At 41.3% G+C, this 16538-nt stretch overlaps 1 protein-coding gene across 1 annotated transcript in view; it reads left to right on the forward strand.

The window, feature by feature from the left end:
• Window positions 1-16538, forward strand: part of igf2bp1 (insulin-like growth factor 2 mRNA binding protein 1) — a 55496-nt gene continuing 38958 nt past the window's right edge. The window contains exons 1-2 of the mRNA XM_074696955.1: window positions 1-723; window positions 1795-1852. Of these exons, the coding sequence (XP_074553056.1) occupies window positions 549-723; window positions 1795-1852 (233 nt within the window). The 5' untranslated portion in view covers window positions 1-548. The remainder of the gene's footprint in view (window positions 724-1794; window positions 1853-16538) is intronic.

Here is a 16538-nt window from a genome sequence, read left to right on the forward strand (position 1 = left end):
CACCCCTCTGCCGGCAGCAGGCGGACCACTGAAAGGCGAAGAGTAGAAAACTAGAGAGAGAGGCGGAGAGAGAGGAAAACATTTTCCCGACCTGATCCCGCCATAGTTTTTCCCACTCTTCCACCACAGACCCATCACCAAATAATCCACCCAGTACACCGCACCTCCCGCACAGCGCGAGACAGAGGCCACAGGCTGCTGCTTTACTCTGCTGGAGCCGCCGCAACTCCACGGATTTCTTCTCCTCCCGCTCTACATATACAACTGGATTTAAATTCAACCACATCATCTGGTTTTACAATTTTAAAACTCATTTTTCACTTTAGTTGCGCAAAAGAATTAACATTTTCTTAGTTCCGAATTATCTTCTCAAAATCATTTTTGCCGTTTATCGTGTGTCCACTTTCTGTTAGTGTAGCAAGTGTGTCAATATCTTGTTGCGCTAATAGCGGATTCACGGGAGAAACTTTTGCTGGCTTCGATCTGAGAAATTCTGGGCTTTGTTTTTTCTTTTCTTTTTTTTCGGGACTTGGACAAACTGTTCCAACATGAACAAGCTGTACATTGGGAATCTAAGCGACAACGTGACTGCCGAGGACTTAGGAAAAACCTTTGACGACCACAAGATCCCGTTCACCGGACAGTTTCTCATGAAAACCGGCTATGCATTTGTGGATTGTCCTGATGATCAGTGTGCCATGAGGGCCATCGAGATCATTTCTGGTGAGTTAAGGTGGTCTTCTGACCGCCAAAGAGCCCCTTCCACCTTTAGTTTCATTCATTCTAAGGGAGCGGTGGTCGCCGGTGTAGAGCCGCGGCTGCATGCACACCTTCGGCGGTGTGCCCCAGATTCATTCCCCGTCCACCACCGAGGCTTCTGTGTGAACATGCGGAATAAAAATTTATAAGAACAATTGTTATGTTTATAGCAGCTGCATGCTGTGTGGAGAGCTGTACGCCCTGGGGAGCCATTCAACTTTTGCAGGGGGGAGGGACACACGCAGTGTAAACGTAAAGCTATACCGTTATGCCCCAGCTAGTGGATTAGTTACTACGACACAATAGTAGCATTTAAAATAAAAAGAAATGCTGCATTTTCACGCCGAACCATGCAGTGATTCCAGTGCGTGTGTTTTAGGCTGATATTTGCATGTGAGTGACATTTTGACGCCTAGCATTGGATTGAGTGTGATATACACAGAAGCCTCGCTGGCTCCCCTCCCCCTTTAAGCCGGCTGCCCACTATGACAAAGATAGAAATATCTTACCTTGTTTTTAAACCAGAAACATGCCACAGACGAACAAGACCCAGAATTATCGATGAGTGGATACACAGAACTGTATATCCTGCGCCTTTCTGATTTACATGTAGCATATTTCTCACCATTTGCCATATTTGTAACGTGAGGAGGCAAGGTCGCCATGCCTGTCTTCTCCTGCATGAAACCCAACTTAACACTACCAATACACTGAGCACACACTAGCAGTGTCTGTGAGCAACTATATTCAATGAAATATGACATTTACGTGGTGAATTGGCTAAAAACGGAAATAAACGCACACACAGCCCACTTGAACCCAAACTGTTCAGTCCTGCACAGGCCTTTTGAACCCTCAACCCCAGGCAAGGGTGGTATGGTTTCTTTTCCAACACATGAACTAAACTTTAAGGGGTTTCCACTTTAGCTTTGTTCCAATAACACAGCATAGCTCCTCTCTCCACAGGCCTGCATGCTAGTAAACAGCTAGCATGTAGCATCGTGTGATATGAACCCCGTGTTTTTGTCTTTTCAGGTAAAGAACTTCAGGGGAAACGTATTGAGGTCGAGTACTCCGTCCCCAAGAAGCAAAGGTACTAAACAGTCATCTGCACTTTACCCCCTGCTCCCCCTTCCCCGAAACCCTCTTTTTGTGTTGCATCACCTTGTCCAGGCCTTTCTTTCATTGATTTATAACCAAGTCAATTTTTTTTCTGGTCTGTATGAATTGAGTGTCACTCTGTAGCACACACACCTGTGTCTGGTTTGTGGGAACAGCTTTCTGTTGCTTGTGTTCGTGGTGTTTGGTTGTTGGGTGAATGTGCGGAGCCTCAACTTTGTCGGCCATTGCTGTGAAACTGAACTGTGACAGCTTTGCTCTCTGCTGCCGTGCTGTGCAGCCCACTTGTGCTCATTTGAAAAATGCTGTTGTTGGTTGGGGGAGAGCCTTTGAGCATGTTTAGATAATTTTTGCAATTTTTCTCACACAATGCTGCAAGCACCTGTCACAGTCCCATGTGCAATCTGATTTTACATTTATTCAACAATTTACAAACACAAAGGGACGTGTGTCGTTTTAGCAACGTGAATGTCGTGTGGACGAGTTTTAAGTGTTCAGGCTTCATAAGACACATATCATGCACATATTTTATATAAATTACTTCACTATTTAGAATATATACGTCGGCTGCTCAGTTCACACTCAACACGTTTATTTAATTCACAAAAAAATTACATCACCTACATTCGCCATGATAGATTTACATCAAACACACTATTGATGATTTATTCTAGCTTTTTATATCTTTTGCCAAAAAGACCATGTGTATAATTTTAACAGAATTCTGTATTTTCTTATTATAATTCAGCACAAGTTTTTTTTGCCCTGCTGAAATCCTATAAGAATTTGAACTTTTGTCCTAATTCTTTTTTCATGTGTAACATTTCTCCTCTAGGCTCCATTTCAAAGGACGTATTTTTAATATTTACACTGTGACACTGGCATTTGTTTAATCTTGAGTCTACAGTTCTGAATAGAAAAACTAACCTGTGGCTCAGACACCAGTCTGTGGATTAAACTGGGTTCTGTCGTCGATCAGCTGCCCTGTGCTCAGAGTCAGACTTGACCTGATTTAACAGTATTATGGAATCTGTGTATATACCATTATTCATGGCTGTAACCTTTGGCACAGATACGAGGTGAGCACAGTCCTTCATGTTCCGCCATTACATGTATGCGTAATTCACAATATAAGGACAAGTGAGATAAGAAAGCCTCCTGATGATTTATTATTGACTTTGAATAAACTAATGTGTTTGCAAAATTACTTTGTGGGCTGGTTTGGCGCAAATTTGGTGAAATTTTTGAATTAAAGCTACAGTTGGTGCGCCCGTGTTTCGCCACGAGCGTAAACGACGCAGAGATGTTGCACTGATTCCCCATTTTGTGTCCATGTAATGGTGGACTACTGTGCAAAGTGTAAATCAGTGAATCTGGACCTCACTTATTGCAAATCTGCACATTCGTGTCGCTCTCCACGCATGTGGGGAACCAACATGGCTGCAGCGGGCTGTGCTGTCTCTAAGCACCCCCAGCGGGCCTGTGCACTCTCCTGTAGTAGTGTGTTTCTGTGACACACACCTTCTCTGAGCTAACATCTCTCAGACTTCATGGTAAAGGTGATTTGCGAGGGGCGAAAGGGGGCCACTGTGGGCGAACTGAGGCCTACTATGGCTCAAGAACACGTGGTGCGCCCACGCAGCTCAGAGTCACTCCACGTCAGGCTGTGAGGGCAAAATGGCGAAGCTCGAAGTGAGTGCACAGGCTGCTGCTATTTTTTTTTTTACACTGTGTGGTGTTCCGGGTCTCCTCAGCGGCCCTGTGCGTCCTGTAGGGACACTGCTGGTTTTATGTACCGGTCAAACCGTCTCAGTGTGGTAATAAACATGTGTGGGCGGATCAGAATCAGTGGAGGCAGTTTTTGGGAAGCCTTTCTTAAAATGGCCGGTCATTTGTTGAGCCAGCGGGAGCCCAATTATCCAAATTACGTCTCAGATTATTGCGCTACAATTTAAAACCTTAAGCAACTAAATCTATATGATGTTTAAGATGAAACAAATAAAAAAGAATCATCTTGAAATATTATTAACATTGGTATTTCTAAAAACTGTGTTTACGTTTTTATCATTGAGCGTTAATATATCACAGAAATACGCTCAGTGTATGAACGGTGCGTAATATTCAGTAAAATAAATATAATCTGAGCATGAACCCGTCTTTCTCTCTGCCCCTACGTACAGTCTGCCCCCGTTTTTCATGTGTGTTGGGGGCAGTCTGCTATCTGTTGGAAACACGCAGTAACGTTATATGGAGCAGATAGTTGCTCTCATGCAGTTTGTCTCTGACATGGATCCTGTGTGGAGGTGTGTTCGCGTGGGGAGGGGCGCACATTCACAAGGAACGAGCCCTTTCTTTGAGGGGGAGGGGTCACTTCTGTAAGGGGACTTCTAAGGTTTGGTTCTGTATTTTTCTGTCCTATAAGTGATTGTGCTGAAACCCCGTATATGCTACAGGGGGCGCCGCCCGTGGCCGCCTCTGACCCCCTGACCACGGCCACTGTGCCTGTGTGTGTCTGCGTGGATCTCAAGTGAGCGCTGCAAGATGGAGACTGAACGGGTTTAAAATTACAGAGACAGTCGTAATATTCATCATGAAGTTGACTGAAATGTGTGTCAGGCTGAGGTCAGCAGGAGTGGTCGTGGAGGGGAGGAGATGGGGGGAGTGGGAGGAGGTGCAGGAGTGGGGGTCGGATTGTGTGTGTGTGTGTATGTATGAGGCAGAGAGGGTAAGGAGGAGGGGGGGTCACAGAGGGAACAAGCCTTCCTCTCTGGAGAGAAAAATGTATAGAATTCCTGCAGAGAGCGAGAGGGAGAGGAGAACAGCACCAAAATCTCTGCCCGCTTGTTCTGAGCCTGACGACGGAAACCAGCAAACATGCACCTGAAGAGTGTGTGCATTTTTAATTTCATACAAAAACATGGACATTATCTATGTCTGCAAAAGTACAACCAAAAGAAAAACTCAGCTAAAAATGAATTTGAGGTAATATTGCAAATAAGGGCATGCTTGATTGTAAACATCACACTGAAAAAACTCAAAAAACAATGATTCAGAAAAAATCTTCACTACCTTCATGACCCAGATCTGATGTTTAAAAAATTAAACTGAGGTTGCATTTTGTCATCAGTCCCCAAATTTGTAATTTTCCAGATTCTGCATGGTAGCTCACACACCCTTTCTGTGCTACTGCTGGCTGAGTTTTGTAGTGTGTGTGTGAGCTGTTCAGGAGATGCAGGAATTCACAGTTTTGGAGTTTATGGTTGCACTTTGAAAGAGTTTAACCTGAGCATGCTCCATAAGGTAGATTTTGCACATTTAAAGCCATGGATGTAGAGTATTATGTCCAGGGATTTATCATGGTTTGTTTACTGTTTAGAACTTTGTCAAATGGCTAAAAAAGCTTGTTTTTTTAGTACAAAATCTACACTTGCACAAAAAGTTGATCGAAAGCTTGTATTTGTCCTTCTGCATATCAAATTTTCCATATTTATGGACCAATCAGTGAGGATCCAGTTAGTTTTTCCTAACATAATATTTTTTATCACCCTTCTTTGACTTGATGCCATTGTTTAGTGGCTGTTTAAAGCAAACACCCTCCATAAAGCTTCTATTCAGTCTTTGTTTTCCTCTCTTGGACTAAAGTTTCAGTACAGTTGAGCTCCAGCAGGGTCACTGTGTGGGACTGAACATTTTTGGCAAACAGAAATAATATTTTTCAGTTCATATAGACCTTATGTAACATTTTAAACATGGCTTTTATGTCTTTATTTGGCGCAGTTATTCGCTTTCACCTGAGATTTTTTTTTCCAACTTGAGCAGAAAAATATAAAAAAGACAAAATCATTCTTGTGCCTTTATTTTTCAAGTTTCCACTGTTGTTGGTGAAATGCTTATGTCAGGGAAGTCGGTGGGAATGATGTGGAAGTAAATGTAGGGCAGAAGTTCAGCGTGTACTGAGTTTTTAACCACAGAATGAATTTTTAAAAGCCTTGTTCTGTAGCTGCAGTTTTGATCCGGACTGAATATTTTTAATGGTAAAGATGTTGGGTGAGCGTAACATTTGTTTTTACAGAAGTGTTTGTGCCACATTTTGGAGCTAATCTCAGCCTTGGTGTGAAATTCTGGGGAATTTGGGGATCCTCATGTGTGTGTGTGTGATCTGAACAGGAGCTCATGATTATTCCACCAGACCTCATCCAAAAAAACGTGTGATTTAAGACAAAAATGATCCAACCTGATCCAAACCAAAGATAGATTTATCATTACCTCATCTTAAACATGAAGAAGAAAGGCGTTGGTGTTCAGTTGTCTTATGCAACCTCGTCTTGTGTGTTAATCCTTGTGTGTTCCCGTTAACAATTCCTGCCCGCTCAGACAAAACCATGTTTTATTTAAAAAAATCCAGAGCAGATCTGAGGAGCCTGTGTTTGATGCTAAATGTCACTGTTGCATGCATGACTGTGTGTGTCTGTGTGTGAATCAGCCCTTTCTTAATGCCTGTACATCCTCGCAGCGCACAGATGTCTTTACATCAGCCTGTGGTTCTGTCACATTCATGTTGACACAGTTTTCACCCCCGTCTCCGTTCAGCTCTTGAAATGAGAAGCAGAGATAATTCTGTTGAGTAAGAAATGTGCGTATTGAGTAACCTGCTTGTTTGTTACTCTTCTGGCGGTTTTTGTGAGCACAGGGAGCTTTAAAGTGTTTTTTTCTGACACATCTATCACCATCTGAGCATCCTTCCTCTTCTGTCCTCAATAAACGGCAGATTTGATAAAACCAAAGGAAACATGAGGAGAGTTTTCTGCAAACTGGAGCATGCTGCTGTTTAAGAATCCTCTCAAACCAAACGTCTGGTTCTTACTCTGTAATTTTATCATTTATCTTCTGCTTCTGTATTACATTTCCTTTCCTTATGGTCATAATTGACGTCTGGGCTACAGATCCATAAACAGAAAGCATTTGACCGCTAGCTTTGATGGAGCTCCATGAAATCTGTAGTCGCTAGTTTCAAAATTAATAAACCTTCTCTGCATCCTCTGAGGTGTCCAACTCGAGCTTCAAATAAAGCAAACCTACGTTTAATCCGATAAGACGAGGAGGCAGTCATCTCATGTCCTGCAGGAGAGAGAAGAAGAGTTTTAATTTGAATTTATAAAGACATCCAGTCAGTAAATCTGTAAATTCACACATACAGGAGACACGGGTAAAAGGATGCACAGATATCTTGATCAGGACACAAACACAGACAGATTTTCAATGTACACCTGGTGCTCTTTTACACCTGCCTCACAAACGTCCATTCTGTTCATTCCTCTATCTTTAAATCATGTGTAGCGGGTCATTCTATATTAAAGTCAGTCAAACGCTAAAAGACTTCCGGACTGCTGCCATGACACATCCTCATACAGCGCTCATGAGCTGTATTCACACATGCGCAAAAATCCAGAAAAATGTCCAGAAATTTCCACCTTGAGCTGCATGTGTGAACGCAACAAGCCAAAGAATTGATCCTGACTTTACCTGGACTTTTCTTATCAGCTGAAATTTGCTGAAGAACTCAAAACACAGCAAGAAAATTCCCCACAAGAAAAACTATGACTTTTAAATAATTAATCCCAAAAGAGTGAGATGTAACATGATTTAAAAAAAACATAGGCTCAGGAAGGAGAATAATTTTCAAGATAGTAACATTTTTTCTGTCTGGTGTAGTTGTAGCATTGATATGAATGTAAAAACTGCATCACAGTGTAGCTCTTTATTGTGGACATGTGTTAACAACCATCTTTGAGGAGTATCAAGGGCAGATTGCTTAAAAAAAAAAAAAAAAAAAAAAAGTACAGTTATATCAACAAATGTGTCCATTCACATGTAGCAAAGTTTTGTTTATGTGCATTTTCAGAAGTGAGTCTGTGTGTGTGAGACCTGCTTATGGAAACTCATACTGGAAAGTCAAAGGAGCATCTAGCCTCATAAAACCAGAATCTCTGACCACGACTGCGTATACAAGCTGCTGCACCAACCACACACTCCACAAATCATGCTGTCTGATCCGTTTATCTTCATTTCTGACTCTAACTTACCCATGTCTCCAATCAGACAAAAAAAAAAAAACAAGAAATGAAATAAACGATGATTTCTTCAGATGGTGATTCTCTGTACGTCCAGAGAGCAGGGAGTTGAAGGCAGGAGGAAAGATGTGCAGGAGGTGCCTTCACATGTCTCTCCTCTCCATCCTTAGCTCCTCAGGGATGCTCCAGGCGATACACATGTGCTCATATGTGATTTTGATGTCATCTGTTGGCAAACTGAGATGGAATTTATTTGTAAGTGTTGAAGTTGTTGGTCCAAGTTCTGATCGTCTTGTTGGGGAACAGGTCAGGTTGAGATCTTAGCTCCACACCTCACCCCAAAGAGCTGAAGTTAAAGAGAAACAATTTCTCCTCATAAAAATAGAAAACTGGAGTAACAAAGTTTCTCAGTTAACCTCCTGAGAGCAAACCCTCTGAAGACGGTAACTGGGGGTCTCTCTTTGCTTTTTTGCAGCAGAAAGTAGAAATTTTCCACAGTCTGCTTCCTTGCGCTTAAATGACACCCGTTTGTTTCAAAGCAGAGCACTAGCTGACATAATTTCAGACTCATTAGGCTTTTTCTCACCTGCCATTGGACATGTGCACGCTGAGATTCAGACTAGTCTGAAAATTCAGGAGGAAATTCAGGGTGTGTATCAGTATTTTCCATTTGCTTGTGCAGAAAATGACGTGTGGGAGGTTTTTTTTTTGTTTCCTGCATCATGGCTGGATGCAGATGTGACTCTTTGTTTCCAATATCCACATCTCTCTGAACCACTTTACTCAGATTTGGTTTATTGTGGAGGAAGAGTTCAAATCCAACCAGTTTTACCCTGACTGTTTGGTATGCCTGATTCTTTTTAAGTCGTGTACGCGCAAGAAGTGAATCTCTGGATTTCCAGTTGTAGTTTCAGCATTTTGATCCTCTAAGGATAACTCTTTGAATCAATGTTCCCATTTTTATGACACTGTGGCTGCTAACAGATGGTTAAAGTCCATTTATAGAGAACAGTAGGATTTGCTGTATGTATGCACACTGCATGCACTGTAGGTGATCTGCTGCAGAGAGTATGAGAAGTTGAGTTGAAACCCAAGATTGGGATTTAAATGAGTCTGAGAAGAGAAAGCACGACAGGAAACATTCAACCTGTGAAACGCGGTGCAAAACAGATTCAAACATGTTTGAAAATATAATTGAGCCTTATAATTGCAAGATCAGATAAGGTTGACACAAATTAAAGAGTCTCCACACTCATACTTAATCTAAAGGCATGGGATCAGTTTCTGGGAGTATTCAAGCTAAAATTAATAGTTCAAAGCATTTTTCTGTGCGTCATGCATCTGCAGGCTTTGGCTGAAAGCATAAAAACCGTGGACCTAATGCGACCCTTACACCTGTCAGTGATCACCTGATGAACATTATGTTTAAATAAGTCAAACTAGAAACCTGTGTGCAAGCACTTCTCTGATCTGATGTCCTTTTTTTGCTAACTTCAACGCTAGCTTTGAAAGTCGGAGTTGCTCCCAGAGGCTGCATCACCATGAGATCAAAGCTGATTGGTTGTAAGGTTTCTGGTGACTTGATGCAGACGGAGAACGAGCGTGAGCTGAGTGTTGAGAGCTCTTGGAGACCTCAAATTCAGCAAACCTGATGCTAGCGATAGCTCTGTACATGGGGCGCATACTGAACAAAACAAGCAGATTGTTGTGAAACTGCTTTAAAAAATCCCAGACCTGCAAACCTTGTCGTGTAAAATCCTCTCCTTAGTTTGAGGACAGACGGTCCCTGAAGCAGCGGTACTTTCTCCTCAGATTCTTCAGCATCAAATTGTAGCTTCCAGGTCAACTCAAGTCTCTGCAGGTCGTCTTGGGTTATTATGAAGTTGTGTCCTTGTGCTCGAGCAGCTTCAGCTTGAACTTACACATAATCACTTGTGCAAACATCTTACATGTTAAAAAAAACAGATCCACAGACATGTTTCCTTGTCCCTGACTCATGTTTTGGATGATAATCGTGCTCACATCCTCATGACTCTCACTCAGCGTGATGCACAGTGCTGCTTCCATCATCCTCTGTCCTCTCATTTCAGGTTCCTTTTGTTGCCTCTTTCTGTTGCAGCCGTGCTCCTTCTTTTCAATCCCTGCAATGTGGAGTGTGTTGCAGCTTTAAATGCACTCAGAATGTATGATGCATGTGAGGAGCTGTGTGTGTGAATGTGTGTGTGTGCAGCAGTAAAAGAGGGAGAAAGAAAGAGGGAGAGTTGGGGAAGAAGGAGAAGCACGCCAGGGCTCATCGTCCTCGCCTCTCATGGCTGGCGAGGGGGAGGAGGAGGAGGAGGAAGAGGAGGGGGAAAGTAGGCGGAGGGATCCAGGGGGGTGCGACCAATCGTCTGGCAGCGGCACCTCCAAGCAGGGAGGGAGGGGGAGAGGGAGGCGGTCGCTGTGTGCAGACAGGAGAGGAGGTGATGGGTCCTCCCCCTCCTCCTCCCTCCCTCCCTTCTCCTCCTCCTCCTCCTCCCTCCTCTCTCTGGTCATACTTTGATTCTCTCGTTGTTTTCTTCTCTCCCTCTCTGGTACAGTATGTCCACTTCTCTCCCCGTCTCCCTTGTTTTCCCTCCCTTTTACTCCCTCCCTCCCGCTCCTGGCGTGTTGCCATCTTCTCTGCACCATTCCAGTGTTTTACAGAGCGACAGACTGAGAGAAAGAGACGGAGAGATGAAGGGACGGAGGGAGAAACATTCATGCATGTGTTTGAAATTTGACGTCAGAGTTAGCGCTGATATCTGAGCTGTGATTTTCTTGTTGCTCTGCATCTTTGCAGCAGTTTTTGTTCCACATTAGCATCAAATCTCCATTTATCAAACACGGGAGACAAAGTGAAAGAGATGTGCTGGATTGTTCCTTTGCAGCTGGTTTTGTTTCAGCTCCAACAAAAGATCTTTGTGTGGCCTGAGGAGAGTGAAAGAATGAGTCTGGATATTTTAAAGTCAGGTTCAGTGAGTCATTGGAAGCTAATGTAATCCTTCCTGCAGAGTGTACGGACTGAAAGAGTGAAGAACAAAATCCAGAGCACAGTTTGAGGGACTCATGCAGGTGTTGTTGCACCAGTGTTTTATACTTACAGTTTGTGTTTTTGGGCTGATTTTAGAGAAGAGTTCTGCAAACGACCTGTTACTTCAGGCTGGAGCTGCAGGGAAAAAAACAGTGACCGTCTGTTTTTAAATTTATTTATTCATTTATTTTTACGTTAAAAATAAAAAATATATTTCATTTTTTATTTTATTTTTTATTTTATTATTTTAAATATTTTTATTTGAATTATTTTAATTTTTTTATTTTATATTTATTTATTTATTTATTTATTTATTTATTTTATCAAATAAATAAAGAAGCTGCAAGATATGATCAAATAAAACCAGTAACCCAAACTAAAAGCACAGGCAGGAATAAACTTTAAAATCTGAATGTGCTTCACTTCACTTCCTGTGATCATGTTACCTGTTGCATAGAAAACTAAGCTAGCGCTAATATGCTCCTTTTAATGTTTGGTATTTATCACATTATCTGATATTCATATCCTGAAGCAGGAATGCTACCATACAACAAATTCAGCCCTTACCACATCTTTGTTATTATTTCACAAACATGCTATGTCATGCTAACTGTTGGGTTACCCTCTTTACCTCACTGTGAGGATGTTGTGCTGCTCCTTTTATCGTGATAATGCTACAACCCTGTATTAGCATCTCAGTTAGCATCTTGCTCCATGTCCATTCATACATATACAGGCGTAGAAGTGAACCAAAGCATCCCTTTAATACCTGTTTTTCCCACCTGACCAGTTTTCTACATCTGATATGCAGGCTCTCAGGTTAGAAGAGGAGGGAGGGTGAGAGCCACTTTAGGTGAGCTTTACCCCAGAAATGGATGTTTCTGTAAAGTGAGTTCAGCTAGGAAAGAGCTGCAAAGAAACTGCATCAAGTTTAGCAAACAGGAAGTGAGTTTAAATCTCATCTTCCTGAGATTATGAAATTCTGGTGAAACTCATATTTCAGATATTACGGTACACTGGAAAAGTGGAAATTTTGTCAAGTGTTTTTGTCTTATTTTCAGTAGAAAATGAAATTTAGACTTAAAAAAAGCCACATTCACCTGACCAGTTCAGAAAAAAATTCTTGTTTCAAGTTGTTTAAAGACCAAAATGAGGTCTGAATTAGGGCTGGACAATTAATCGGATTTTAATGGTGATTTCAATATTGCCATCTGACAATCATAAAAACAATGTAATCAAAGACAAACAATTAATATGCCACACAGTGTAGATGTATGCAAGTTCCTGTGCTTCATAGCTCTGCTGTGTTCCATGTGCAGCCACAGCGAGTGCGTGTGACGTATTAATACTACTGTATGTGCCACTTGCTGGTTCTTTAAAGTTATGGTTAAATGAGTACTGAAGTTTTTGAATAAATGAATAATTGTGTATATTAATTGTGATTTCAATATCACTTAAAATAATCGGGATTCTTATTTTTACCATAATCGCCCAGCCCTTGTCTGAATTGCTTTAAACAATTAGAAAAAATCTGCCAATGGAATAAGAAAAAAATACTAATGTCTTCATACAAGTAACTTTTCTCTTGTTCTGTTGGCAGATTTTTTTCTAAAATTGTTTAAAGCAATTCAGACCTCATTTTGGTCTTTCAACAACTTGAAACAAGACGTTTTTCTGGACTAGTCAGGTGAATTTGGCTTGTTTCAAGTCTAAAAGGACATTTTCTACTGAAAATAAGACAAAAACACTTGATAAGATTTCTGTTTTTTTGCAGTGTAATGTTTAGATCCAACCAGAGACAGACTGGTTTTTAGTTTGGTACTTGATGTTAAATCTAAGTGTCCTCTAGGTCCTTGTTCATTAACACAACTCTCCAAAGGTGAGATGACGTCATTCAATCACCTTCTTTCTCTATGATTTGACAAAAAATGTAAAATACGACATGGCTGCAGCCCAAAGTTGTTTTTACTTTCAGTTCTTTAAACAGAAAAAAGGAGAAAAGCGCTTGAAGTATCTTTTCAACCATGCAAAACTAATTGTGTTTCGTTTTGCATGATCACAGAAATTCAAACTAGCGGCAAGCCTCTGCAAATGAAGTCAAACAAGTGGATGAGGAACATGTGGTTAAAACTTCAAAAGAAGAGACAAGCAGTAACAGGATACAGGGTTTGTGAAAACACAAAGAGGAACTTTAATCCCTGAAAGACGCAGAATCACTCCTGATCTATCTCAGGCAGACCGTAGGACATGAACTCAAGACCTCTCAGTGATTCAACAATTTCTACAAACTCATGGAACAAACGGTGCTCTTTGTCACTTTAAAGATTCTCCTTTACAAAAAGAAAATGTGCATTTATATCTTTTGGTATATTTATCTTACAGGCTGTAGGAAAATATTAGTCCCTTTTTCTATTTTTAAAGGTTTCGTAAAGTAAACAATTAACCTGCTTCATTGTAAGGATGAGTGAAATAATCTGAGGTAGTCTACATGTTTTATATCACATTCATTCAAACATTATGACAGCAACATAAAGAGACAACACGACCAAGCTGCAGACCGGTTTCTGCACATCGAGCTCTGAAATGCACCATGGGTAATCTCATTTTTCTCTTCACTTTATTTACTCTTTTATTGATTTGGATGCTACTACTGCTGGCTGCTGCTTTAGCAGGTGTTCGGTGCTGATGCTGGATTATGCAGCTCACAGAAACACACTCTTCTCCCTCCCATCTATGTGTGTGTGTGTGTGTGTGTGTGCGTGTGTGTGTGTGTGTGTGTGTGTGTGTGTGTGTGTGTGTGTGTGTGTGTGTGTGTGTGTGTGTGTGTGTGTGTGTGTGTGTGTGTGTTTGAGGGGCTGGAATAGAGAAGGCGAAGAAGACATGCTGAAGCTGTTGGAGCTCTCAGGTTTTATGACATACAGTTTAAGACAGTTCAGTGGACTGCACAAGAGAAACTCCTCCAAAGAAATAGTCTTCATTTAAAAAAGTAAATGCTTTATTTTCAGCCTGATTTTTAACTCTGCAGATTCAGGTAAAAATGTTAATATTAGCTTCAGGAGCTGGCAAAACATTAATCCCTTAAAGCTGGAGAAGTGATTTAAATTTCCACCTTTCATATTTTCTCTGTATTTCTACTCTAATGTATAGATCTTTAGTCAAAGTGCATTTATTTTTTTACATAACTCCTGAAATTCCCTCGACTTGTCTGTTCACACACGTCCAGCAAAGTGTGAGCTTTCCCCTCAGGTGAGCCAGAGGCGGACTCTTTAAGTCTTAACTGTTCTTGTGTTGAAATCCTCCTTCTTCAGACTCGGACAGTTTTATTCCTTCCTGTTACGAGTCGCCCCTCTGGGTTAGCGTTCATTGCATGATGAAAATATGGTCAGCTCCGCCTCACTTGTAAATTTTTCCTGCAGTGCTCTCACACCAGCTCAGCCCTTCCTGCAGGTTTTTTTTCTGAGGAGCTGGCAGAAAAAAATCTGGACAAAGTTTGGTGGAAATTTTGGCTGATTGCAGCCAATCCACAGGAATGTTCTGGAAATTTTTCAAGAGTTTAGCACTTGTTTTTTTCTCTCGGTGGCTGTGCATGCTCTCATGTTGAGGGAGGTGATCACAGTTGCATAAAGTTGCATCGTAAGATGTTCAGAAAATCTGTTTCGGTTTTCAAGCCATGATACCCATCTTTAACCCAGATTAAATACAAAAATTGGCATTTTTTTCTTCTGGCGTGAATTAAATGAACTTACTCAGAGAAAGCAGTTGAATAAAGTGTGTGAGGATCTGCAGGATGATGTCTTGTGATGCAAAGTGGTGTCAGTGCAGCAGCAGAGTTTGAAAGATGGCAGTCATGGGACATGTAGGATACACTGGGCTCAGTTATTTACTGAATAAATTTAGGATAGGAAGTGTAACACCAAACCTCAAAAACAAAGGGAGCTAAGAGAGAGAATCAGGTTTCTATCTTTAATTTTATACAAACTGAAGAAAGTGATGGAGGGAGAAAAAACAGAGGCTGTAAAATGTGGAGAGAAGTGACCACAGAGGAGCAGGAGAGAAGAGAGGACAGAGGAGATACAGGGAGGCCTTATGTAGGTGAAGGGGTAAGAGCGTCCTGTCTCTTTAAGAAGACCCCCCCTCCCTTTCCCCCTTTCCTCCCCTCCCCCTCCTCAACCACCCCATCTCTCTGATTGTTTCTTCTCTCTGCTTCAAACTATCTCCATCTTTCTGTCTGCTTCTTTCTCCCTCCTCTGTGTTCACCTAAAATATACATCATGGACACACACCACACACACACCACACACACACACACACACTCACACTCATACACTTATGATTACAAACGCAAATCTGATAAAACACACACACATGCACACACACTGCAGCGGCCATACATTTGGAGCATGAGCAGCGAGGGGGAAGACAGAAAGAGCAAGAAATGGAGAAAGAAAGAAAAAAGAGGAGGGGTGGTGTGGAGGGTTGTTGGGGCCCGGGGGTGGGGCCAGGGTGGTGGATGGGGCCCTGCTGCACATATATAAAATGTATATATACACATACATACATGTGAGTGTGTTAAAGGAAAAAAGTGCAACATGTGCATGAGAGAGCAGGCACTTACGTCACTCAGAGAAAGACATTTTTTAAACACCTTTTGGGGCTTTTATTTTGTTAAAATAAAAAAAATCTTTTCCAATTAAACCATTTTTTTTTAAATCTAACTTTGTCTCAGGTTTTATTTAGAAGAGCAGAAAAGTAAAGGGATTAAAAAACACACGTAAAACCACAGATGTCCCTATCAGTAAATGAATGTACCTAAATTTGAAGTTTTATTTTGGAGAGCTTTGTGACACAATGCTTTGTCTGCTCTGAGTATGTCAAAATAAGAGTGCACATATAAACTAAAATTACGATAGTATATCTCATGAATTAATATAATTTTCTGTAGAAAAAAAAACATTTTTATCCCACCCCCTGGTTAAAAAATTACAGCTGATGTGTTTTTATTTCAGGCAGCATCTCAGTTATATTTATTTGGGCTCAGATTGAGAAACAGGTTGGAGGGCAGCTCCAAGAAAAACTGGAGTCACTTCCTTTTTCAAAACATCAATCTTAAATTATCCAGAATTATTTGAAAATTTTTCCCTTTAGTGCAACTTTTGCATTGTGAAGTTATGCGCCCCATGTACATTGACTATAATCCTCAGAGAGTGGCTCAGGTTTCCAACTCTGCACCTTAGTTTCCTGCTCCATCTGCGGTCCAGTCCTCTAAATAAAAGCTTAAGATCCCCAGAATGAACTTAAAAATATGTTTGATAACAACTGACTGAAACTTGAAGCTTGACACACTGACATTCAGAAGGTTAACATCAAATCCTAATTTGAACTGGAGCATGGAGAGCTCTCTGAGCCCCACATGAATAAATGTGTCAGGGTCAGCTGAAGCACCCGGGCGAAAATGTTTCAACCTGAAGAGGTGAAACTCCAAGGACTGGCATTTTATTTTGAAATTCCAATCCAGAGGCTCCAATAAGAGACCTTGA

This window comes from Halichoeres trimaculatus, unplaced genomic scaffold (genome assembly GCF_033239565.1).
Source record: "Halichoeres trimaculatus isolate MK-OKI-2021-1 unplaced genomic scaffold, fHalTri1.1 fHalTri1_scaffold_20, whole genome shotgun sequence".
NCBI classification, from domain to species: Eukaryota; Metazoa; Chordata; class Actinopteri; order Labriformes; family Labridae; genus Halichoeres; species Halichoeres trimaculatus.